Source organism: Lacerta agilis, chromosome 2 (genome assembly GCF_009819535.1).
Source record: "Lacerta agilis isolate rLacAgi1 chromosome 2, rLacAgi1.pri, whole genome shotgun sequence".
Lineage (NCBI taxonomy): Eukaryota > Metazoa > Chordata > Lepidosauria > Squamata > Lacertidae > Lacerta > Lacerta agilis.
In genome coordinates, this window is record NC_046313.1 from 77,172,848 (window position 1) to 77,200,292 (window position 27,445).

At 39.8% G+C, this 27,445-nt stretch overlaps 1 protein-coding gene across 2 annotated transcripts in view; it reads right to left on the reverse strand.

Annotated features, from left to right (window-relative positions):
* The window catches only part of FGD3 (FYVE, RhoGEF and PH domain containing 3), a 104,037-nt gene that overhangs the window by 7,884 nt on the left and 68,708 nt on the right, over positions 1-27,445 (reverse strand). The window contains exons 6-16 of one of the 2 annotated variants that reach the window (XM_033140883.1): positions 27,180-27,220; positions 25,318-25,474; positions 23,697-23,835; positions 22,013-22,071; positions 18,091-18,237; positions 15,414-15,506; positions 14,316-14,395; positions 13,971-14,001; positions 12,589-12,690; positions 9,898-9,960; positions 4,945-5,067 (exon numbers count right to left, since the gene is read on the reverse strand). In XM_033140883.1, coding sequence (XP_032996774.1) covers positions 4,945-5,067; positions 9,898-9,960; positions 12,589-12,690; positions 13,971-14,001; positions 14,316-14,395; positions 15,414-15,506; positions 18,091-18,237; positions 22,013-22,071; positions 23,697-23,835; positions 25,318-25,474; positions 27,180-27,220 — 1,035 coding nt within the window. Of the gene's footprint in view, positions 1-4,944; positions 5,068-9,897; positions 9,961-12,588; positions 12,691-13,970; positions 14,002-14,315; positions 14,396-15,413; positions 15,507-18,090; positions 18,238-22,012; positions 22,072-23,696; positions 23,836-25,317; positions 25,475-27,179; positions 27,317-27,445 lie in introns of both variants that reach the window. The other variant, XM_033140882.1, reaches the window with a different exon arrangement.

Below are 27,445 nucleotides of genomic sequence, written 5' to 3' on the forward strand. Positions count from 1 at the left end.
TTTTGAATGATAATAACACAGGAATTTCAGGTATTATGTCCAAGTTATGATTACTTCCCACCTGCTTGGCACTAGAGAATGATTTTGCTATTCCATGCTATTTGTTAAAACTCTACCTACAATTGGGGGGGGGGGGTAACAAGGCCACCCTATATGGGTTTGCCTTCCTGTTCAGTGTTATAAAAAGCATTTTACACTGGATAATTTTTTTATCAGGGTTCCTAGAAGCCCATCTAAATATAAATTTATAAGAACCCCATTAATGAAAGGGTGCTAATTGCTGCTTGATAAACATGACATCTTGTTTACACCAGCTGAAGTTCTGCATCATGCAGGGGAGAGGTAGAAATTCAGCACTTCAATCATTTTGGCCACGTTGAACTTGAACAAGTAAGGGCATCCATATTTATTTGTTGGAAATTTTTCCAAACAGCAGAGCAACAATTAGCAAATCATTCTTTTCAAAGCAACAAAAATTCAACAATGCAGGAAACCATGAGAGAGAAGGTACTTGGACATAAGAATTTACATCTGCAAACTGATGGGTAAATAACGAGCTGCTTTTTCACAGGATTCTTCCGAACACTACTTGAAACAGGAACAGCAGCAAGGAACAGGAAGCACCCCAGAGAGATATTTCTGTTGTGGGTTTTTTTAGAACTATTATTGCTGTAGAGACACGATGACAGTCGTACAAACCATTCTGATACTGCTATTTTGGGTGCAGTAACAGCAGTCTATTTTGTACAGGACTGTGAGTGACTGGAGCATTGATAATCCATAAGACAGTATGTCTTGACACACTTAACTGACTCTCATACTGGTAAGGCATTAACTGAAAGCTTCCTTTTAGGTAATGGCCTTTCATGTCTGGAACACAGACTTGCAGCTAGATCCAAAACGTAATGCTTGATAAAATAGATTACAATTAATGCACTGACCTAGCATATGGCTGCAGGATGCAGGGGAAGATTATACCTCAATAATTTCTAAGCATAGAATGCATGAAAAATGTGATACGTAAATTATTTGTGAAAGCTCATCATACCCTATTTAGATCCTATAACAAGGGTGGAGCTAAACTTTCCCAAAGCACGTTCTCTTATCAATAGAATGTCCAGAATGAATTGAAGTTAGTACAGTACTTTGAAATGAGTGAACACGAAAGGCTGAAATAAAGTCTAACTATGATTTTGGATAGGAATCTGGCATATCAGCTGAATAACACTTTATCTTGTACAAAAATATATGTGGATACTGGCAATAAGCGGGTTTCTTCCCCAGGTCATAAATGTCTCTATATATTCAGCCTACATACGTGCTTGAAAATCAAACCTCATCAGAGCTTGTGAATTTTCTGGAGAATTTTCTGGGAGAAATACAGGATGTCATTCATTAGATGGGAATTGGATAGCTATATGGCAGGGGTGGAGAATCTTCTGGGAGCTATGTCAGTGGTGGGCAGGGCCAGAGAGGAAAAAGGTGGAGCAATGGGTGTGACTCCTGCCTTTGTACAGCTGGCTACATGCAGATATCAGATGTTTCTATCTACAAACACACATCTCTGCTCTCCATCCAGACAAGCAAGAGGCATCATTGCAGTTTAGGGACCCAATCCTGCCAGGGAAAAGCATCCAAGGGGGCCAAGTGAGCAGGGTGAGCAACGAGGGGTATGGCCTGTGTAGGAGGAATGGCCATAGGAGAGTCCCAAGGCCCAAATACAGATTAGGCTCCTCACCCTTGGTATAGGCTAACATATAAAACTCAGTGAGTTTTGATTAACAAAAGAGAAAGGCAAATCTACCATCTTTTAGTTGCAGTAGTTGGTAATTAGGGACTCATTTAGCCGGCTTATATCTGGGAGCAAGACCATGCAATGTACACTAGTGGCATGGTCTTTAGGAAAAATTATATTTCTGAGACAAAATAAAAAAATTATTTCGAGTAGCACCTTAGAGACCAGACTTCCGTTTCAGTGTATCTGAAGAAGTGTGCATGCACACGAAAGCTCATACCTAGAACAAACTTAGTTGGTCTCTAAGGTGCTACTGGAAAGAATTTTTTTTATTTTGTTTTGACTATGGCAGACCAACACGGCTACCCACCTATATTTCTGAGGTTTGATGGCTCCTAACACCACTTTTTGAGGGAACAATACCATAAAATTATATATCAATGGAAAGATAATTTAATGAAGAATGTAATGCAACAAAGTTTGTTCAATTATCTGTATTATCAAAAGCTATAGCCAAATAACCAGAAAAAGGAAGCACAACTGGCTTAGGCTGACATGTAGTAGCTTTCCTTCATTTGAATGTAGCCAATGAGCATGAGTTTTTAGAGAGCCAATCAGGTGTTATGAGCCATCAAACCTCGTAAATACACTTTTCCCAAAAGGTTTCCACAATTTTGGCCACTAGTTAACTAAACATGTTGGGATTTCCCATTTAGTAAGATCAGTTTCCTAGCAATATTCTCTAGAGTACTCTTCTTAAAGAGACGGCCCATAAGCCTCATGAGATCCATGGACTCTCTAGACTCTTTCCCTTCCATCACCATTGCCTCTGAATTGGTCTCTGCTTCTCTTGGGCACTGCCAGCACCTCAAGCCTATTTGCTTCAATTCTGCACTACAATTGGTAATTCATACTGAAGAGGGATAGCTAAGCGGTTGAGCAAATGGCTTGCTCCTATATTCAATCCAATTAATCTAGTCATCAAGGAAGAGTGACATAATGTTTGCTTTGTAATTGCAGGTACTCCTGAGGACAAATAGCATGTAAGAAAATGAAATGCTCATCAGGAGAATGGTGAACTGATAACGTCTCTATCTCACAATGAACCAAACAAACAGATGCCAAAAGATGGAGAGGTTTCGATTTCAAAACAAAAGAATGGAAATAAAGATGGTCACCATCCAAAATGAGATATATAAATGGGGTCAGGGAAACTCTCTATTTTAAGAATCTCTGTTGTTCTGCAAATCAAGGGAAAGAACAACATATTCCCAATTATTCAAAGTTGCTTGAGAAGTATTGTGCTCTTTCAATAAGCAAGACCTGAAAAGAGGAATATGAAAATATATGCATTTTCTTTTTCTAGAAGCATGCACATTGCTAATCTTTGAACTGCATATCAAGAAAGTAGTTTTTTTTTAATAATAAAAAAGGAAAAAGGAAAATATCTATACAGCAAAGCTGGCAACGTAGTTGTGATTCAAAAAGTATGAGATTTTAAACTCTGGCTGAAATAGGCATGGAAACCGCTGATATTTCAAACATTATCAGCTAAAACTGTTACAAAGCTGTTCATTTTTGCCCTATCAACAGGTATGTTTCACTCATCCACCCCTGACCTCCACGAATCCACTACACAGAGATGGGATGGTCTATGATGAAGTATTTGCTATAAAAATCTGGAAAATGAGGGTATGCATTTTATCTTAAAACCTTTCTAATGGATTCCCACATTGTAAAGAATGTGTTGCAGCAAACTATACATTAAGATTACTGTAACTATTTCTTAACAGTGTGTAGTTCCTAGATGAAAGGAAAGAGGTACTGAAAGAGGCAGATGTTGCAAAACATTTCCTGGCTTCACCTCTTAGGCCATGTCTGCGTCTCACTGGCTAATGCTTGCAGTGTTGCACATACTTTTTTGACTCAGCATTTTGGACTTGCTGTTTTTTATTTATTTATAATTAAATAAAACAACTTACTGATAAATAAAATAGATTCTCCAAAAATGGCTATGAAATTCTTGTTAGATTAGTACCAAGTCATTCAACAGATATTAGATGTCTTGATAGGTTCAGGTTTACTCAGATAATTTGAAGGAAACCAAACATACCGTAGCCTAGTAAACACCAATGTAATTTAACAAGAGTGTTTAGCCTCATTAGCTTGCTTTATATTACTCTACTGAGCTCAGATAATCCAAGCATCCTTCATTTGCACAATTACCAGAAGAAGTGTTGGTGCTGACCTTTGAAGCTGTAAACGGCGTTAGCCCTGTACACCTGAAGGAGTGTCTCCACCCCCATTGTTTAACTCGAACACTGAGATCTAGCTACAATGGCCTTCTGGCGGTTCCCTCACTGAGAGAAGTGAGGTTACAGGGAACCAGGCAGAGGGCCTTCTCGGTAGTGGCGCCCTGTGGAATGCCCTCTAATCAGATGACAAGTACATAAGTAACTATTATAAGACATCTGAAGGCAGCTCTGTATAGGGAATGTATTTAATATTTAATGACTTATTATGCTTTTATATATGTTGGAAGCTGCTCAGAGTGGCTGGGGCAACCGAGTCAGATGGGTGGGGTAAAAATATTAAAATTATTAAAACTATTGTTGTTGTTATATTAGAATGTAAGTGCTTAAGGAACAAAGCTATCTAAAAGTTGGGGTTGATTATTTATCAATGAGAGGTAAATCTGACACTGGGTTCTTTTAGATGAGAAAGATAATCTGCGACTTTAAATAATGACAAGTTTTAATGTTTGGATGATTCATGTTAAATTAAGCAAAACATGGGCAAAATGGCTGTGATTGGAAAAAACTGAAAACAAATTTCAATGAAATCAATAAACCTTGGATTAAAGTTTCACTGGATTTCAACACAATTTAATTTGAAGTATCTATGTTTAAAAAGGAAAGAACTTTTTTTCTTATTTAGAAATGGTGTGAAATTTGTCCTAAGAGCTCCATCCAGATGCTTTTTGATCCTGATTTCCCCATTGTTAAGGAGCATGGCATACCAGAAGATAAAAACATGGAAAGGGGTAAATCAGTCTACTTATGCAGACAGTCTTGGGAACTGAAGGACAGTATAATACTTGAGAAGATGATATTCTCCCCCCCCCCCCCGCCCGAATTTTATAAAGAAAACCTAGCTTGTTCCAAATGAGTAACAATGCACATACATATAATTTTCACTCCAATACTCACTGCCCCACATTGCTTGCAATGGTGACGTCTTTTTGTAATGGAGTTGAAGCTTTCACTGCAGCTTTTGCAAGCTTGCTTCTCCTTTTCTCTCTTTGATTTGGAAGATTTTCTGCAACACTCAGGCTGGGATGAAAAAATAAAATGTAAATGTTAAACAATGTGACTTCGAACCAGTGAACCAGCATCTTGAGTCCCACAAGTGTATTATCATTATTATTTTAAAGTTCGGTATCTATAATGTTGAGATTTTAACACACGTGGTTAGCAGAGTTGCATTTAGAGTGCCAGATATACCTTAACTCAAGTTTTGCCAGTTGTTTTGGGCCAATAAAACTTTCACAGCCAAACAGCTCTAGACATTTGGAATGATGGCTAGACCAGCTATTTTAAAAGCCTCTAACAAGGGTTGAAATAACACTGTTTAGTTAAGAATTATAGATTTTCTAAGAATTCTATTATTTGCATGCTCAAGGTCTCTTTACCCTTCCTGATATGTGAGCTGCCTTCTCCCTCAGAAAGTATTTCCTGCTGTGCAAGCAACATGCAAGTAAACTACCTGCAAGGATGTATATTTTGAGCGAGACTTCTTTGTCTGAAGAATCTGAGACAACTACTCAAAAGGAAGAATGCAGCCCTTCCCAGGCAGTTACAGGCAGATGTCAGGAGAATTTCAAGCATATTGGAAAGCCAGCAACTGGTCATGGTTTCAGAATGGCTACAAATCATAATCTGTTAGGATGAAACAAATTACGATCCTGCATTTGGACATAGCATTCAGGAATTCCTTTCCTGATTTGTTTACCTGGTCTCACTGGGAAGGAGCAAAGTGGAAACAACTAGGCTGCATGCACAGCCAAGAACCTCAGCCTGCCAAGTACGTGTGCATGAGCAGATTTTAATCGTTCAATCCCATCGCTTACAAGCAAAGCAGCAACTGTAACACCACCCAGTTCAGAACCGAGCATATGATTCATTTCAGAGAAGTTGTTTAATTTATATTAACATTCATTTCTTGCCCCAAAGTGCACAAAGATCATTTTTTAAAGGTATAGGTATAGCCTGTAATTAAACTTTATGGAGTCCATTATAGGTTTGCTAACAGTCTTCCAGCGGGAAGGTAAACGGCATTTCCATGCGCTGCTCTGGTTCGCCAGAAGCAGCTTAGTCATGCTGGCCACATGACCCGGAAGCGGTATGCCAGCTCCTTTGGCCAATAAAGCGAGATGAGCGCCGCAACCCCAGAGTCGTCCGCGACTGGACCTAATGGTCAGGGGTCCCTTTACCTTTACCCTAACAGTCTTCCATGCACTGCCTTTTCTGCTCACATTACAAACCACACAATCAGAGGCCGTTTCAGTATGTCACTTGGTTGTAAAGAAGCTCTCAATTACTATAGCAACTAACAAATACAAGTGTCCCGAATATTAGCTAATGATGACATTTATTTCAGGTGTACAGTGGTACCTCTGGTTACGTACTTAATTCGTTCCAGAGGTCCGTTCTTAACCTGAAACTGTTCTTAACCTGAAGCACCACTTTAGCTAATGGGACCTCCCACTGTCGCTGCGCCGCCAGAGAACGATTTCTGTTCTTATCCTGAAGCAAAGTTCTTAACCTGAAGCATTATTTCTGGGTTAGCAGAGCATGTAACCTGAAGCGTATGTAACCCGAGGTACCACTGTACACAAAAGCTTTTGAAACAAATAAAGGGCCATTCCACACCAAGGTAGCATTGTGTTGCCGATCATACAGGCTCAGACTACACCACCACCAATTTGCACCTTTCCTGTCACTGGGGCCTGTGATTTGCCTCAGCCTTAGTGCTAGGGATTTCCACCAAGCTGTACTTTATCAGGTGCAACATCTATTAGAGAGCCCTGCAAATAACACTGAGAGAAAGAAATGCCTTGCCAGTTCCTACATTCCCCAACAACTCTGTATGCAGTGAACGGGTCTCAGCCCTCCTTAACTGCCAAAACAATCCCACAGAAATGAATTGGGCAAATGTCGTCAGAACCCAATTCAGCTTCCCCCAGGATATTTATTATTATTATTATTATTATTATTATTATTATTATTAGGGATGCAAAACCACTGTGCAGTATTTACTAATGTATTTTACATCATTTGAATACCCCACCCGACAATTTTAACTATCTGGTATAGCTTTCTTAATTAATACTGGCCATATAGCAATGTCTGAAGCATTTATTTAGGAAGCTGGGCAGAAAAAAGAAGGCAGCTTCTAGTTTGCTGCCTATCACCACCACCAAGTGGTTCAGCTGTATAAAGACTTAAGGAGAGGGAAAAGGCTGTGCTTAACACAGAAGCTCTTGGATGGCACAATCCAGCTAGCCGTTGATGGGTGCTTTTCAAGCGCTAGAAGAAAGATTCACACACAAATGTATAAATATGAATCTTGATTTCAACTTTTACTGCAAGCTTTAAGTGGCATTCCTTTTAAACAGAGAAGCCATTTGGATTTTTTATGAAAAAGCAGCATGTCTACTGTAAGCAAAATATACAGATTTTTTTTAAAAAAACCAACAAAGATTTAAATGGGTAACACAATTGAGATTAAGTATAGAAATGTTATAATGCAAAATATATAAAGCTGCTATCTTCTTTAATGTTTTTGTAGTTCAAAAAACATAACTGATGCTTATAATAATATTGTACATTAATATAAAAAGTAACCATGACCACTGTTCACAGCAAGACCCAAAGAATTCCCCATGGCAAAAAAAACTCCCCATGGCATTTATGCATTTCCTCCTCTCCCATACCAAAGCAAGCAGCCAAGCCCTGGCAAACATCAGATGTAACAGCGATTTACCATCGCCACCAGCTGTCATTCAATAACTGCTGGGATTGCTGTTACTATTTAGAGCAGTTGCAACAAATCCCAACCAAGAAATTAAGTTGCCATGTCCCTACAGTTGTCCACCAAGCCTTTTATGAAAATGCCAGGCAGTTGTGCAGCATCTCCAATTGTTGAATGGCAAACAGAGTATGCTGTTTCCCAGCCCAAATTACACACACACACACACACACTGCTGGATCATTTAAAAAAATCAAAGCAGTTTGCAACAGCAACTACCTCTAATAAAAACATGTAAATTTTTAAAATCAAAGACCATCAACTGACCACTATGGAAATAGGATAGCATAGAGAAGTTCTCAGTTTAAAGGTTGAAACAGAAGGCACCCGCTGATGCTCTATTAGCAGAGCATTTCACAGGACTGGGCCAACAATACTAAAGGCTCAGTTTCTTTTTGTTAGATGAGCACCGTCCCAACTTGGATGACCAATGATGCTTCTACAGATGATCTCAATGACTGAGTTAGGTTATAAGGGTTTAGGCAATCCAGGACCCAGGTTTTTCAGGGCTCTGTTAAGTAATGCAAGGATCTAGAACCTGGTTTGGTAGTAGATGGACAGCAAATGCAGATTTTCTAAGAAAGGTATTGCATGTTGGGTTTTCTGAAGGGCCTGGAACTATGTCTCCAGGTGTTGCTAGACTACAACTCCCATTAGCTATGCTGACTGAGGAGAATAGGAGACAGAGTTCTGGAGGGTACCACAATGACTACCCCTTCCATTGAGTTACATAGCATAATGGTCTTGTGGACTGTGGCATGGAACCCCCCCCCCTCAATTTCAGCCACATGGTCTCTTTCTTCAAAACCTCATCGGAAATTATTCTGGCAGCACACATTGCAGATAACATGCCACACACACTTTATTATGGGTGGTATTTAACTCAATTCCTTTCAGGGTAGACCACTGAAATTAGTGGGCCTAGTCAAATGGCCTGTATGAATCTCTGGAGTGAACGCTCGTTTACAACAAGACATTTTGAGCTTGAGAATACTATGGGGTAACTGAAGCAAGCTAAACTGCAGTACGTAATCAGTGAATATACCCAATTACCATTTGAGTGCCTAAAAATGTGCCCTTCATTTAAGCAGGCAGCAGATTTTTAAAATGGAAAAAGGTTTAAATACAAGTGCTTCCAAAAACTGTAGGTGACAGACACCATCTCAGAAAGGGGACTCCACCTCCTGCTCTCTCTCGAAGGATGCCTCTTCTAAGATGATGTCATATGAGTGTGACATTGGAAAAACAAGACAGATATGCCCCCCCAGCATTACTATTCATATGCAAATTTACACAGATTTAATCAACCAATCTTACTAGACTGAAACTCATCTGATTAATTGGCTACAATTTCTTTCATCAGGTGAAAGCCCTAATTATAAAGAATGCCAAGTACAGCACACTGAATTAAAGCAGTTTAGCCTAGAGCGGCAGCTTTTCATGTAAAAGAAGCACTATCTGATATCTTAACTGGTGAACATCCGAACCAGACCTAAGACACTTGTTTCCTAATAAAAGACATCTGTGGCATATTATGGATGGGGGCCATGATTTGCAGTGCTTACACTGAAAACCATCATTAGGGGGGAAATTACTGTGCCTTTCCCAGCTGCTGAAAGTAAAGCGTTTCTGCTGATAATTCAAAGACTTCTAGTGAAATACAGAATGGACGAGCTTATCTTTCTAGTCTTCAGCTCAGACTTAGGGGAACATATACGGTATGTCAAGTAGCAATGGCTTATTTTGTGCTAGCTTCAGGAGTCCTACTCGCTTTGAAATAGAAGACAACGATTTCTTTTCCAACAGCATTCAAAGGAAGCTAGCTCAGTCTGCATATGGACTCGTGTTTCAGAAGTGAGGTAAGTGTTAAAAGTTTTACATTAGAAAAGGTCAGGAGCAATTTTCACTAATGGTAAAAAGACACAGTTCAAGTAAATAAAATTCAAATAGAGAATATAGGCTAATGCATGACCATGTCTGGAATGGGCCTGCTCCCCCCCTCTCTCCCCTCTCACCAAAACAAAACATCTGAACATTTGATTTAATGAGGCATCTTCCTTGCAATCGCTTACCCCTCCAGATGTGCTGCTACCATCTGTTCCTGGCATGGATTCGACAGAACTGGTGCTCGCTATCTGTTGTGGGAAAGCCATCAGAAAGCACATGAATACCAATAAAACACCTAGCTCTTTAATAGCTTAATACTATGGCCAAGGTATGTTTGGGAAGGGTCACTATGACCGCTGTTACACTGTTCTTGTGGTTGCAAGGTGACCCAGAGGTGCAATGAAGGTCTGCACTGCTACATGGGCACCAGACCATAATGGTATATGACACCGATGAAGAAAGAGCTGTTGTGAAACATACACAGAAACAGTTAAAGACAATGGGCGGCAACAAAAAATACCTGAGAGGTATTTTAGCCACTATGGATACAGTTATACCCAACATTGTAATTTGACATTGTGGAATGATAAATGAGGCACCACAATAGAACTTCCCTGTCTAATATATACAGGATATCAGTAGTTATACTTTATTATGGTCTATCCACCTTTTGTCCAGGGAGTTCCCATTTTAGCATTTCCCAGCAAAGCACCTGCATGTTAGGACTGCCTGAGATATATATGGCTTGCTCAAGGACCCAGTGAACTTCATATCTGAGTGGCGATTTGAACCTGGATTCAGAAGGCTCATACAAACATGTCATAGGCTATACCGCACTGGCTCTTTTTGTGCACACCAACATATATCTGCCCATGATATGATAACATTTTGGTTCTAATAGAACATAAAATCATCGTATTTAAAATTCTTGAAAGCTAGCAACACTGGAAGGGGTGTCACTCTGCACATCAACGGGTACAGTGTCCAACAAGCTAGAAATCCCCAAAGGGGCTCCTCCACATAACTGTTGTGGGTGGTAATACAGGCTTCCAAGAGCAATTTAGTACTGGGGGTGTACTATCATCACACTGACCAAAATGCTGAGAAAATCTTGAGATGGAGAATAAAATCCAGGAGACACCCAAAGGAGAACTGCTGTAGTAATGGGTGACTTTAATTACCCTCATACAGACAGGCTATATGCTCCAAACATAACAAACTGGTAACATCTGTTTCTAGATATTCTAAATGATGGTGTTCTATGGAATCAACTAGAGGCGTAGCACTCAGAACATGGTATGAGATATAAGTACTGTTGAGCCAATTGGGAACAGTGATCCATAATGCTATAAAATTTAACATATATGTAAGCGGACAATTGCCCACAAAGTTCTCCACAGTCACATTTGATTCCAAAAGAGAAAAGCTCCCCAGAATGAAGGAACTGGTAAAAAGGAAACTAAGAGGCAAAGTAAAGAGGACCCAATTTCTCCAGAATGCTTGGGGGTTTTCAAAACCACAATGAAAGCTCAACTAGAATGTATACCACAGTTGAAGAAAGGTACCACCAGGGCCAAGGGAATGTCATCATGTTTAGCAAGCAGAGAAAAGGAAGCTCTTAGAGGCTCTTAGAGACCATTTTCTTGAGAAAATTGCAGCTTTGTTGGAAGGGGAGGAAGAGGAATTCAAGGAGCACATTGTTAAAAACATAAAGACCACCAACAAAAAACTCTTTAAATACATGAATAGCAGGAGACCAGCTAGGACAGCAGCTGGATCTTTGAATGACATGGGTATTAAATGACTGTTAAAGGATAGAAGAGAAAGTTCAGAGAAGCTGAATGAATTATTATGCCTGCCTTCACAGAAGATGTAGGATAAATCCCTGTGCCTAAACTTTCTTAGAGAAGGAGTGTGAGAATAGCAGTGATAAGAGACTACGTTCTAGGTCTTATGGGCAAACTGAAAACTGACAAATCGCTGGGTCCAGATGGCATCCACTTGAGAGTTCTTAAAGAGTTCAAATGTGAAATTGCTGATCTTCTAAGAAAAATATGTAACATGTGCCTAATATCAATCCCCATACCTGAGGAATGGAAAGTAGCCAATTTAACATGAATCTCTTTTAAAGGAATCCAGCAAATTACAGACCAGTTTACTTATTCCTGGAAAACTGGTGAAAAGCTTTATTAAAGGTAGAACGTCCAAGCATACAGAAGAACAAGTTTCAGCAAAGGTAGGTCCTGTCTCACTAAACTTTCTTAGTACTTTGAGAGTGCCAACAAGTATATAGCTAAAAGTACATCATCAAATATTCCTGAGTAAGTTTATCAGTCGCAGAATAACAGGAGAGGTCCTATTAAGAATCAGTAACTGGGTAAGAAACAGGAAGCAGAGAGCAGGAATAAATGGATAGTTCTCCTAATGGATGGAAGCTGAAAGTGGAATCCACCAAGCAAGAGAGCCAACCTTGCATAATCAATCAAAGACACAGCACACACATGCTATTTGAATGGTTATGCCCATCTACTTTAGGTGGGGGTGGGCCTTCAAATATTTTATGGGGGGGCACAAAAGGACCTTGACCCGTAGGAGTTGGTTCCTATGCCACCAAGGATTGGTACTAGAACCTGTGCTTTTAAGCATATTCATAAAGTGGCTAATGTAACTCAATATAAGCAAGTGTCAAGAGATGGAGAAAATTGCCTCCCTTTGTTCAGTTCCCCAATGGAAAGTCCCGGGAGTGAAGTTCCACTTACGGGAACTCTGGATCAAAACCACAGGCTACAAATTAAAATTTAAAAAAAACATGCAAGTTTATGTGCAATATATATGACAGCAAAGACCCACAGGAATAATGATCACTAAATGCTTACTGATGAATCTGGGAGATGCTCGTCTTCTTGAGAAAAAGAGCTATTATAAGCTCTAAAAGTTTCACTGTTCTGTTTATGTTTTTCAATTGTTGCTTGAATGACCTGCAATAAAATTCCAAGAAATGCAGTAAGTAAAAGTAACCTGCAAAATCTTATTTAGAACACAAAACCCAAAACCTTTTAAAAACAAAACAAAACAAAACAGTTTGCAGATGTCATTACTTAAGAGCGTTGTTTCTATAAGATGAAGAATTTCAAAGTATGACTTACAAAAGTAGAGCCTCAAATTAAGAATGTATTCTGTAAAAACTGAAGGGTCACTTCAGTTAACTAACTATAAGGAATAAAAGCACTACCAGAATTATATAAATGTAATGGGAGAGGTAGGCAATGGGTCTTCTGCTAAAACACCAATAAGATTTCAATGCAGAAGTCATCAGTTCCTCACCCCAAAGCAATATTTTCCATTACTGTAATAGAGTACATGTGAGGCTGCCTTTGAAGATGCAGTTAGTGTAAAATACTATTGTGGAAATGCTAACTGGGACTCGGCATTAAGAATCCATCTTACTTGTTCTGAAGCATCTGCATTAGCTATTTGTCTACGTCCAGGCTCACATTAAAGTGATTATGCTCACTTTTAAAGTTATTTCTTCAAGGCTTGGGACATATTTGACCTTTTTCTTCACATGAGTGCCTTAAGATAATCCTAGGAGACTTTGGATACCCGTCATGAATACAGGGCTGTATCCGACCAAGCTGCGTAATGACTTCTGCTTGCATAACGGGACTTCCTCTCCCTCTGCTCCCTCACCAATCTGCTGTGGAGGGTTGGAGCAGATCTGGGTGGAGTGCAGCGTCACATGGGACAGAAAGGCTGTTCTGTTGTTGAAGCAGAAGTCCTTGCACTAATAGAGCAGCTCTGCTAGATACACCCCTTGGTGGATTATGATTATGATTAGGGAGCAGCCTTATCTGTCACAGTCCTAGTTATGAAATACCATCGGGATGTTCAAATTTGCCTACTCTGATGTCACCTTAGCACCAAAGTCTTTTTCTTTTTTTTACTATCTCAGGCATGTTAATGGCATGCTTTCATCTCCAGTGTCTTTTTTTAATAATGATTTTTTAAAAACCAACAACTTTTGCTATCTTTATTGTTATTTTACTCAGCTTTAATTATCTTTGTACAGTTGTATTTTATTGCTTTATTGTAAGTTGCTCAAGGAAAGGTGTCTTTTCGGCACGGTGGGGTATAACAGCTTGGAAATAATGAAATGGAGAAAAAAGTTCCTATATGCAGCTTAATGTACTTAGCAAAGAAGAACACAGAAAATGAAATGGGCTGGCACAAAGGCTAAGTAAAATAGGCTTATATTGACCTGGATCCATTCTTTCTTCTCTTCTTCTGTCCTATAAAATGCAGAAAAGACATACATGTTGTATACATGTAGTATATTCAGAAGCTGTTTTAACATCTGCAGTCTTATAAGCAGATAATAGTCTTATTCATCTCTTCAGTAAATTACTGTTTTGTTGCTGGAATCTGATATGCCACCTATTCTAAACTCAGCAGCATATAATTCAAAACTACCCCTTGCTTCCCCTTTTCCTTATTAATGATTCAAAACAATAGAATTTACTAGAATGAATTATTTTACCAATTGCTCCTACAGCCTAACATTCCTTGCTCAAAACATGCAGAATGAATGAACAAAATTCCGTACCTAGCTTGTAGCTCCAGTGATCTCTTCTTTCCTGTTATTGAGAATGTATGAGCCACGTTTTGCTTGCTGATTTCCTGGACCTAGAAAACCAAGAACATTTTGCTATAATTTAAAATGTAATTTTCCCCAACACTTTTAAGATTACCAAACAAACCTTTACTCTCTCTAAATAAACAGTGGCAACTATTAATAATAATGAACTGTTTGTTTAAAAATAGCACCTAGTGCCTGCTTTTTAATGGCAATGCTTTCAGAGGCATTATTTACACAAGGGTTTTTTCTGAGATACAAACAAGGTTTGACAGCTGTGAGGTGCAGAAGCATTTGGTGGAAGAGACTTAAACTCTAACCTAGACTCAGCTACAGGTAGGTAGCCATGTTGGTCTGCCATAGTAAAAACAAAATTAAAAATTAAAAAATTAAAAAATTCATTCCAGTAGCACCTTAGAGACCAACTAAGTTTGTTCTTGGTATGAGCTTTCGTGTGCATGCACACTTCTTCAGATACCAAGCTCATACCAAGAACAAACTTAGTTGGTCTCTAAGGTGCTACTGGAAGGATTTTTTTTATTTTTTATTTTGTTCCAACCTAGACTGTATCTGCGACTTGTCTAGGCACGGAGAAATGTATGGGTTCACATCCACTATGTTTTAAGCTCACCGGCTTTCAAGTGGCACTGATGGTACTGCAATGCCAAAGGAGAAACTGACTGTGGCTTTAGTGTTGTTATTGTTTGCACGGTCCCCCTGTTGAAGTCTGCAATACTGCATACTCATTTCCTGCAGTTCCATCTTCAATAACAGCATGTCATGTTCCGCCTTCCACGCTGCCTGTGTTTTACTTTGCTTATGCATTTGGGGATGGCCAAAGTGCTTGTTTCTCAACAAGAATGACAAATCCTGAATCACAGAATCATGCGAGTTGAAAGGGAATCTGAGGATGAACTAGTCCAACCTTCTGCAATGCAGGCCTAAGCAGCTGTCCCTTATGGGGATCGAACCTGCAACCTTGGCATTATCAGCAGCAAGCTCTAACCAACTGAGCTATCCAAGCACTGTTATACAAGTATATTATAAATGCAACCAAATGATACAAACCTGCAATCCTGCTATATCGATCTTTTCTCGCACACTGAATTTCTGGCCTATTAATCTCAGTTTGGGCACGCAGTACAACACCATGCTGTTAAACTGCAATTGATGGAAAATTCTTGTTATGGTATGTGGAAATCACTCTAATATTCAGCCACACCCTTCATTATAAAATCAGTAACCATAGCCACACCCTTAATTGCAAAATCAGTTGTAATAGTTCATTTCTTCAGGCGCTCTAGAACTTAAATAATCCAAGAAAGGTTGAAATTTCTAGCACTGTGGTATGTGAAATTTATTAGGAATTCATTTTTATATCAAGAGCTCATGGGGGGGATTGAGGAAAGCTCGATTTTTACTGTGAATCATCTACATCCTATGAATTGTGATTTATTATTATTATTATTTGTTGTTGTTGTTGTTCAGTCGTGTCTGACTCTTCGTGACCCCATGGACCAGAGCACGCCAGGCACGCCTATCCTTCACTGCCTCTCGCAGTTTGGCCAAACTCATGTTAGTAGCTTCGAGAACACTGTCCAACCATCTCATCCTCTGTCGTCCCCTTCTCCTTGTGCCCTCCATCTTTCCCAACATCAGGGTCTTTTCTAGGGAGTCTTCTCTTCCCATGAGGTGGCTAAAGTACTGGAGCCTCAACTTCAGGATCTGTCCTTCTAGTGAGCACTCAGGGCTGATTTCATTGAGAATGAATAGGTTTGATCTTCTTGCAGTTCATGGGATTCTCAAGAGTCTCCTCCAGCACCATAATTCAAAAGCATCAATTCTTCGGCGATCAGCCTTCTTTATGGTCCAGCTCTCACTTCCGTACATTACTACTGGGAAAACCATAGCTTTAACTATACGGACCTTTGTCGGCAAGGTGATGTCTTTGCTTTTTAAGATGCTGTCTAGGTTTGTCATTGCTTTTCTCCCAAGAAGCAGGCGTCTTCTAATTTCGTGACTGCTGTCACCATGTGCAGTGATCATGGAACCCAAGAAAGTGAAATCTCTCACTGCCTCCATTTCTTCCCCTTCTATTTGCCAGGAGGTGATGGGACCAGTGGCCATGATCTTAGTTTTTTTTATGTTGAGCTTCAGACCATATTTTGCGCTCTCCTCTTTCACCCTCATTAAAAGGTTCTTTAATTCCTCCTCACTTTCTGCCATCAAGGTAGTATCATCAGCATATCTGAGGTTGTTGATATTTTTTCCGGCAATCTTAATTCCGGTTTGGGATTCATCCAGTCCAGCCTTTCGCATGATGAATTCATTATTCATTATGAATTCATTATTATTATTATTATTATTACTGTATTATTATTAAATTTCTTGGTTGCTTTATCTTGCCCAGGGCAACCCAAAGCAACTTACAACCAAACAGACAACCAAACAACACCCCACAATAAATACATTAAAAGCAAGAGGAAAAAGAAACACATAAAAAAACATCCTGGCCATGTACAAAAGGCCACAGATACTGTTAAAGGTCAAAGGCATGGTTACAGAGGGGGGAAAATTGCCTGGCAAAAACCGTGAGTGAAATTCAATGCCACTGCAAGACACAATGACATCCCGCCGCCGCCACTCTCTTCTCCACCCGCACTCTATTGGTTGTTCTCCTTATCACCCACCCCAGAGTCAATTTCCAGGGAGGGGGAAGACCCCTTGCACAAGCACAAGTCCTCATGTGGGGCTTGTGACAACAGGAGTCAGGTGAATCCTGCCCTATACCTGCAATATACAATATACCTGTGCAACACCAACCCACAACATGCTGGGAAGGTGCCAGATTGTTTCCCAGCAGATATTTCAGTAGTACTCTCTGCAGAACTATAAAAATAAGAAAAGCTTTCTATGTCACATGAGGACTCACACAGAGAGAAACTATGTGTGGATATTATATTCAGAGAGCCATGTCAGAAGATCAACATCTAATGGCTGGCCAGGCCTGACCTCAGATTTCCAAAGGGCTGCTCCTGTTTTTTGCACGAAATGGTTGACGCTGTCCACAGGAGCCTGTGATTGTTAATGATAATTTAGAAGATTATACTTAAGTCTGGTGGCAATGGGTTTGTCAGGTTAATGCCTGTGGACTATTTAATATTCAGCAGCATAATACTCCTGGGATAAACTAATAAAAAGAAAAGTGCCAATTACACAAAAACCAAAGCACCATCAAATACTGGTATGGTGACAGAAAGAACATTTTCTTTAAAACAGAACAGAACCTGCTTTTGTGAAAGGAGTCGGCCCAAACAGTCATATGGGCCACTTGGCCCGGACCTCTGATTCCAAAGGGGGCCTCGGTCAGCATATTCACAATCGCTCACCATCATTTAAATGTAAATACTTAAAATAATCATTTTCCCTATGTATCTTTTAAAAGCACTATTGTATATCTATATTTTCCATTTTGTCTTTATCTGCAGATACGGTTCAAGTATATTTATATACTTACTTATTTATAAGACTTCGGAGATCCCCAGGGTAAAAAGAAAAGAAAAAGGGCCACATTATCTACCTGGCCCAGGCCTCTGCCTGGCTCTGCAAGGGCCTGAAGGAGTGTAGGCCTACATGTGCAATGCAGAGCAAACTCCACAAGCAAGACCTGACCAATCAGATGAAAGGAGACTTTGTGTCTACAAAGTAGGTGAACACTTTACTCCTGAGAAATGAAGTAACTCACCAGAAATAGATACCTATCCTGAGCGGTGCCATTCTTTGCTGACAGTTTCTGAATATGCCCTTCTTTAATCAATTCATTGGCTGGATTAACAATATCCTCTTCTCCTCCAAGGCGCTCATACACTTCTAACAGCTTGTGCATCTTTTCCTAAAAGCACAAAAGGGAAATGCCAACTCAGCTAACAGCTAGTCTTTGTCTACTGCTTTATGATACACACACTAGAAGGAAAAAAATAATTCAATGAATTAACGGGGGAAATGCTACCTACTGAAGAATTACTAAATATTGGTATTAAAAAATAAAAAACAATGAGCCAACAAAAAATACATGAAAGAAGAAATATACAGTGCAAGTCTGTGGTTTTTCAAAGCCTTAAAAAAGCAATCCATGAAAACAGAATGCACTCTAGCAACATAAAGCATTTAATCCTCTCTATTTTAATCATCTCTTGATACTTCATTGCATTGCCACAGAATCCCAAATAGCTCTTCTGTCAAAGTAGTCAGGAAATTGATTCCTAAGATCATAAAGAAGATAAAATTCCAGCCCTCATAGCAGCAGTAATAAGAGCTGGAAGCTAGAGAAAGATACTTCATGGGGATCTGATGCCCACATATGAATTTTAGCAAGCAGGGGCTGCCTTATATATGTCACAAAGGTCTGTACACCAATTTCCAGCGCAGCCATTACAGTGGTACCTTGGTTTAAGAACAGTCCGGTTTATGAACTATTTGGTTTACAAACTCCGCAAAACTGGAAATAGTGTCAATTGGTTTGAGAACTTTACCTTGGTCTAAGAACGGAAGCCGAATGGTGGAAGGGAACCGGTGGCGGGAGGCCTCATTAGGGAAAGCGTGCCTCAGTTTAAGAACTGTTTTGGTTTAAGAACGGACTTACGAAATGGATTAAGTTTGTAAACCAAGGTACCACTGTAAATTTTTCCTGACATCCAAATTCTTCTCAGGGTAGACCCACTGGCATTCTGAGTACAACTAGCATGTTGTTGTTGTTGTTGTGAATCCCCCATCTCATTTTCCCTGACATAGTTCAAGGTGGCTTAGAGGTACATTAAAAACCACTAAAAACAATAACTAAAAAACAATTAAACATTGATAGGATTAAAACTACACACACTTATACGTGTGTGTTGCAAGCTGCATGGTTTCTTTATTATTGCCAGCCTTTGATCCCATCCACTTGGCACTCGGAGCAGTGACAAGATACTTTGAATGATGACTTTGAAAGATGACCTTTGAATGCAAATGTTCCCTACTCCTGTGCAATAATAATGGTGTCTCAATAAGGAAGATGAAAACACCTCTAACTTGTGAATCTGAGAAACAGAAGAAGCCACAACTACTTCCTGTAAAGAACGCCCAGAGTGAGAAACGAGTGGGTTCATTTAAAACATTGACTATAATTATTTCTTACAAAACAGAAGTGTTGCTGGGAGGTAAAATTAGACAATTAAATATGTAACATCTAAAACAAACCTTGCATCTTTAAAATGTTTTCCAGAGAAGGCAGGATGATTTTATTAAATAAACACATACACAAAGCTTGGATCTTATAGAAATTGTCTCAGTATTGTGTACACACACACACACACAGAGAGAGAGAGAGAGAGAGAGAGAGAGAGAGAGAGAGAGAGTTTTATGGATTTTCAGTGTTTCAACACGATTACAAAGAAGTATTGCTTATCTTTGTAAATGTTCTTATTGCAGTTAGTGCATACATTGCCATTTTGGAAACCAGATTAAGCCTGCCTTTCGGAGTTTGACTAACTTAGATGTCATCTGCTCAACCATATGAACACTAGCACTTAGAGAAGCTCTACAGGTATTTAAACCAGAAACTTCTGCAGGCAAAGCATATGCTCTGTTGCTTATTCCATCACTGTTACATTTCTTATAGGATCTACAGTTACTGTCTTTATATACAGTATGTCTTCTTAATGACAGAAACATGGTCTTTAATTTGGGTTTGACTTATTTTTCACTTGGCATAGCGGGAATGAACCTTAGGAACATGTTCACTTGCCACACTATGAATAAGCTCATTGTGAGCCATACATTAATTTGCCTAATGACCAGAATGCCTTCTGCCCCCAAAATGATATTTTGCGAAGAAAACTTCCTAAAAATTAATTTTTCTAAGACCAAAATTGTCCCCTTCGGCACGATGAAACCAAGTCCAAGTCATGGAATCTCGCGGGCCACACCACTGACCAATGCTCGGTCTTCAAATACTTGGGCATTACTTTCCAGAACAGATCATCCTGGACAGCCCATTTAAACACGACCACCCTGGCCACTCGCTTAACCGTGGGTGCTTTGGTGAAATTCTTCTTCGCAAAAGGTGGGCAGCTGGTGGTGCCAATCAGAAAGATCTACCTAAGTAAAGTACCCCCAATGTTGCTTTATGGGGTGGAAATATGGGGATGGAACCTGAATATCCTCCAACGACTGGAGTCCCTGCAAAACCTTTTGGCAAGAAAGATCTTGGGCCTCCCTAATGGGACAATGGTGGCCCAACTGAGAATGGAACTGGGCCTACCAACCATCATAGCAAGAGCCCATATCAGGATAATTACCTTCTACAAATCGCTTGCTGAAACTCCAAATTCTCTATTAGCTAAACAAGCCTTCTTAGCCTTCACCGGCAGCAGCACCTGGTCAAGGGGCATGGAGACCATCTGTGATCACTACTCCCTTCCAGATTTCTCTGCCCTATCCTCATGGGACAAAGACAAAATTCGTGACTGGATTCTTGCTAGGGACGCTGCCCTTGATCAAGAACTATCTAATGCAGCCAGACTCTCCACGTGGTTCCCCCGCGTGAAGGTAGTTAGATCTCTGGCCCACTATTTGAGTGATCTGATAAATCCTACACTAAGAAGGGCCTTTACACTAGCTTGATTTCATGCCATTCCCACAGCATTCTTACAGGGTGTATTTTCCAATACTCCTCTGGATCTTCGACTCTGCCCATGCAACAAAGGAAAGATAGAGGACTTTACTCACTTTTTCCTCTACTGCCCACTATATGTCTCAATAAGACCTAGGCTTTTCCTTCTAATCCCGCCGACTATCGCCAGGGATGCTGACCGCATGAAATACTTACTGGCGGATGCCAACCCCTTGATTTCACGAGTGGCCATCTATACATTACAGGCCCTGAAACTCAGGACCACCTTTTCTGCTAACTTGCCTTAGCCTTCGTCCTATGTATCTTCCTGACATGGACACTGTCGTCATGCCCTATTATTGTTCTCTGTTTTATCTGTATTATCCAGCACGATTTTACATCCAATGTTTTAACTGTATCTGTAGTATTCTTTGTAAAATCGCGCCAGGCCACTGCCTGGTCTTTTACTATGTGCTATGGCCATATGGCTAATGCAATAAATAAATTGATTGATTGATTGATTGATTGATTGATTGATATTAGGGTCACAGGCAATTGCAACAGCTATCTCATATATGTTCATGTTCATATATGGGTAAAAAGGTAAATATATGGACCTGCTCTCTGCCATATATAGGGTCAAACCCCCTAATTGGCCTGTTTCATTTGCAAGAACAACGGCTGAATATTTTAAGTACTGTATGCTAAAACTTTTGAACATTTTTAGAATACACAGGAAAGAAACTACAACAAAAGATGAGTTTTTGAAAATGGCTACATAAATTAGTATCAGTCACAAGAGAGAAAATGCCGGGGGGACAGACCTCATATACATAAATAATAGATAATAACTATAGAAAGGCACTAATTTATACTTCAAGTTTGATCTAGATAGTTTGAACAAGTATGAAAAACCAACATTAAGGCTTCATGTAGTAATGAGAAAACCACTGGTTCAAATAGGCAGCTCAGTTAATGGCTCAGGTGATGATTCAGTTACGCAATTTCTACTCACCATCTTTCGGATGGCTGCGTTTGAATGGTTTGCCGCAGTAGAAATGAGCTCCAGTGATTCTGCAATAAAGCAGCAGCAGTTACACATTTTCGAGATCGTTATCAGTTAATAGTGCAGTTTTTTATTTCCCTGATGTGTACAGCATTTCTGCAAAAATGCGGCTGCACATAAATGACAGGTTTGGAAGGAGAAATCCATTGCATCATATTCCTGTGCTTGTGAGGGTCAAGTGTGTATGTAAGAGTATTAACATAGGACACATTTTTAAAAACTGAAATAAGTAGCACAGATAACTTGCAACTTGTGTGCATTCAGATTTACATGATTGGCAAAGGAATTAAAAAATAAAAGGGGGGGGAGGGGCTGGTCCAGGAAAAATGACTTTGGCAATCCTACTTGGCATTGAACCCAATGTGTTTTGACTATATACGATTTTGGTTTTATGTGTGATACCCAGAATCATAGCTGTCAACTTTCCCTTTTTTGTGGGAAATTCCCTTATTCCAGCGCCGTTTCCCATTGCAAAAAAAGGGAAAATTGACAGCTATGGTCATTTCCCAATGTAAAAAAAAAGGAAGGTTGACAGCTCTGCCCAGAATGTAACTCCCGCGTAAGTCAAGAGTCCCCTGTATACAGTGGGCAACAGTAAATTACCCAGTAAATTACCAAGTAAGGAAAGCATATATGAACAGTTATTTTGCTTAGGCACAGCCCTATTTATACAACTTCCTGTGCAGGAACAGGAATTTCTTTACCCTAATTTATGGTTGGTTTTAATGTAGGTTCTTAATGTTCAAGCCCAGGCTCAAACACATCTCTGAAGGTGTTTCACATCTGAAACATAATCTGTGCTTTTTTCTGGTTGCGTGCTTCCAAGGCACATATTCATTATATAGAAGGAAGCTGTCTTTAGCAAATGCTTCTCTTCAGTTGCCCAGAATCGGCATAAGGCACTGCAGTCCTCCCCTTTTGTCTGTACTTTTCTTTGTGGAAGGAAACCTGCAGGGGAACCGATATCACATTAGACTTTCAGCCAGTTAAGCATACGAAGCAGATCAAGCAAGACTGAGCGTGTGGCAAGCTATGGGAGGAAGGCTTGCTTCTCTGTCCCAGCACATGCTGAGTCTATATATGTGGGTGGGAGGATTGCATGAACTGGCCTGGATACTTTTGAACAGGAAGAATCCTACATCCAACTCATAGCACCTAGTGGGGAAATGGCCAAAGATACGTTCTTTACATGTAATACATAGAATACTGTATTGTGGCATTAAAAAGATACAGATCAGCAGATGGGGAACCCATGCCACTCCATATTTATTTAATTATTATTGTTATTGTTATTAAATTTTATATACTTTCATCTCAGGATCACAAGACAGTTTACAATATAAAAACACAAAAATGGTCACACAGTCTTGGGTTGATGGGATTTGGAGTCCAACAACATCTGGAGGGCACAGATGATTACTACCAATCAATTACTTTAAGGATCTAAACCTAGCAGCCATTGTGACCCACTGTCTATATCCTTGTCTCAGATTCCTTTCTCACTCCCATGCCTATTGTTCTCCCAGCTCCATTGCCTCTTGAGTTCCTGCCTCATCAAGCTATAACTTCATGCATATTTTATGACCCCACACAGAATAAGATGCTGAACCATGTAGATGAAAACTGTACATACTTTCAGCATCTTTTCGGTCTAGTGACTCTTCAGGAAGTTTTTTAAGGTAATCCTTTAGGAGAAGTTCATAGCGTGGAATCCGCTGTACAGGTTCCAGCATGTGATGCTGTAACGTCAAGTTTCCACATATTTCTTCTTTCTGTAATTGAAGGAAAACAGGCTGATTTTCTGAACAATTGTCCATATCCATGTACTTAAATCCTTTAATGATGCAGGACTGTAGAAAGATGTTCATATGCTTAATTAGTCAGTTTTTAAAATTATCATAAAGATGCTGGCAGTCATAGCAAGGTAAATACAGAATCAAGCAAAGTGTTCTATAGAACTGCTTTCAGGTGTATAAATTATCATCATAATAAAAACGGGAAGGAGAGGAAAGGACATTTAGTTACTATGTCTTGCTGGATCCAGGCCCGAAGAACCTCTTACTGATACCTTGGTTTCAACCTAGGCTCAGTCCACTACAGCAGTCCATCCCCACATCTACTACCTTTAATCTACTATGTTCCTTTCCTGTAACAGTATTATTTATTTCATTATTTCTCAGTGGTATGTTCATCACAACAAGTACGAAATGTTGTATATAGAATAGACCCAATGGAAGGAAGTCAACATCAAGCTCTTCTGATCATTCCACCAGTGCAAACATTTCACCTTACTGGGCAGAACAACCCCCTGTCTCCTCCCACCATCCATTGTTCTGGGAGTTCTCCTGACCACCCTACCACCACCACCAGTCACTTTAGGGAGGTGTAGGGGGGCATGCAGGGGGAGGAGAGGGAAGGAGGCTCACTGTGCAGGAAGAAATCCTTGCACAGGGCTTCTGCTACTGACTGGGACTCAATTGACAAATCCTGCCCATTGAAATTAATGGACCTAAGTTACACATGTCCATTCATTTAAACTAGTCTGCTCTAAGTAAAACTAACATTGGATTCAACTCAAAGTCTGCAAGTTAATTAAGATAGAATACATTGATCAATATAATGACTATGCATGAAGAGAAAAAGATGTTTATCTTAAACTATGGATTAATGCAAGCCAGCAAATGTGATGGTTCCCAGATAGAAGGTTGCAGCAGCTTTGCTTCTCCTCTGGTCCTACTATTGCAACCTCAGGCTTAGCTTAGCATTATTTCTGAATCCAGGACTGTAGTTTATTTTGCTCGTGACAAACCATGACCTGAAACAAAGGTCTTACTTTCATGGCTTGTCTAGAAGAAATAAACCATGATCTCAGGTTCAGACATAACACTAAGTCAAGCCATAATAAGTGGCTTCTTCAAGGAAGTTATTTTCCTTTGCAGCCTGGCTTCAATTCAGAGTTTATAATAATAATAATAATAATAATAATAATAAATTTCATATGCCCATTTAATGGTTTATATTTATTACAATAGTCTCTGTGTAAAACCAACGAGCTGGCCAGAGATCTAGCTGGCACAATCACATGTCACTGAAATCAACCCTGCCTTCCCCAAAAGGTTTTCTTGGCTACAGAGCTACACAGGCAGACCTATGCAGAATATAATACCATAAAATAAATGTGTGGGATGGAACTTTTTCTGGTTTCACTCCCTCTCATGTGTAATGTCAACAAGGCATGGACAAATGATTTATACCTGTATGTTTTGAATAACAGCTTTAAAAGGAACAGATCTCTGCATCCATGTGTTCACCATGTCCATTGCTCTGTCAAAATTCTTTACATATTCTCCATACATCTTCAGAAATGGAGCAAGTTTTTGGACGATGTCTCCGAGCCTTGGGTTTGTGTTCCTGTAGACAGAAGAAACAACAAAACAAATTTAAAGAAAAACACGGAAATGGAAGATGAAATCAGCTGGGAACTGCAAGTGCACATTCTAGGTTTGAATGCAGTCTGATATAATTGATCCCCATATAGTTAAAATGACGTGGATGGGGGGAAATTCTACTTACTCACTTGCATCAAAATTAAACACGAGTTTGAAAACAACACTTCTATTGTGTTGTAAACAAGTGCTTCTATTATTACACCATTTGGAATTCAAAATTACAAGTTTTGTAAAAAGTGCATATTTGAATTATCTTGCATCAAGTTGTGTGGCAGTAAAGCTACTAGCATGTTTGCCAAGCTAAGCAGGGCACAGAATCGTTTCAAACTGGATGGGGGGGTCGTGTGTTAAGATTCCTGCATTGCAGGGGGTTGGACTAGATGGCCCTTGGGGTGCCTTCCAACTCTACAATTCTATGATTCTACCAGTTGGAGTCCTTAAAGCAGTGGTGTATGGGGGGAGCAGTAGCAGCAGCAGCCTCCTAGCATTGGAGCTGGCAGTGATGAAGATGGGGAGATCTAGGATGCCGTTGCAGCTCCTCCGATCTCACCCCACCCCATCCTAGCATGTACAGCATTATTGCAAGTAGGGAGCAACAGCCACTCTGCCCCTTCTCAAGGATTGCTGCTGTAGTTTCATAAACGTTTAGGAAATTGTATTCCCATTCTCTATGAAACTTTGTTCTCTCCCCCATGCTTTAATACCCGGGACTGACCAATCTGAATGATTTGGTGTCTTCTGCAATTATGGCTGCTACCAAATTATTCACATTTTTCAATAACAAGTTAAATAGCAATGAAGATTCACAAGGGACAGCCATGGTTACACCTGTTCATTATGAAAATTCTTTTATACATATCTTTTGCCCGTCTTTTAACCAGGTTCTCATCCTTAAGAGGAGCTGTCCTCTTATGCCAGGACAGCTTTATTTCCTTGGAGGAACTCGACCAAAACTTTTTAACGATCTAAATGTATGTTTTTCAATAAGCGAAGTATACAATGTCTTTTTAAAGGACACGTCAAAGGGGACTGAGCACTCGCCTCACTGCGTTTTTGGCTGCGGATGTGAATTAGTCACAAAAAAACTAAACAGATAGTTATCTCCATGCATGAATTCTTATTAGGGAATACTTTTACCAAAGACATTTGTGTGCTTATGGTGCAACTCTATTTCCCAGCCAAGGCTTTGGCCCAAGGCTTTGTATGCTAGATTTGGAAATGGAGCTTTCACAAAGATGGGCTTCCCTGGGGCTAGCTCCAAGCATGCAGTTCAGATGCAAGCACGGAACAGTGCCTAACACTGAAGACAATGAGAAAGAGCATTGTTCCTGCACCAGCTGCTGATCCCTGTCTCTGAAAAGACAGAGGAAAGCAAAACAAGATAGAAGCTTGTGCTAATGTGGGCGAGGCTTAGTAGGTGCTATACTTTCAGATGCAGTAGGGGTTTCAAAGCCAGTGAAACCACACGATGGAACTATTTCAGGAGGGTCATCTCCTGAACTTTATTCTGTAATGTTCATGGAACACTCAGGAGTGTAAAGATGCGACATACAGATATAACAGTGCATTATATTTCGTTGTGCTAGCATGTTACAGAAGTGGACGTTTTTAGTTTCTAGGAAATTCTTAACATAGAAACATTTGTTTGTAGTCCTTCATTTACCCACCACTCATCTGTAATCCTTGTTTTGAGCTCAGGCAGAAGAAACTGTTCGTGGAAGCGATAGATGGAAGAAATATTTGAAAAGATCCCTGTTACCACATCGGGTGGAATCCCCGCCTCAAACAATTTAGTGCAAAAAACCTGCACCAAAACACACACACAACATCAGAACCAAAAGTATATTATTTATACTAATTTAAGCAGCTGGATGTTGACAGATAACGGGTATGGATTTTTGAATTTCTCCCCAAGATGTATTCAAGAGACATG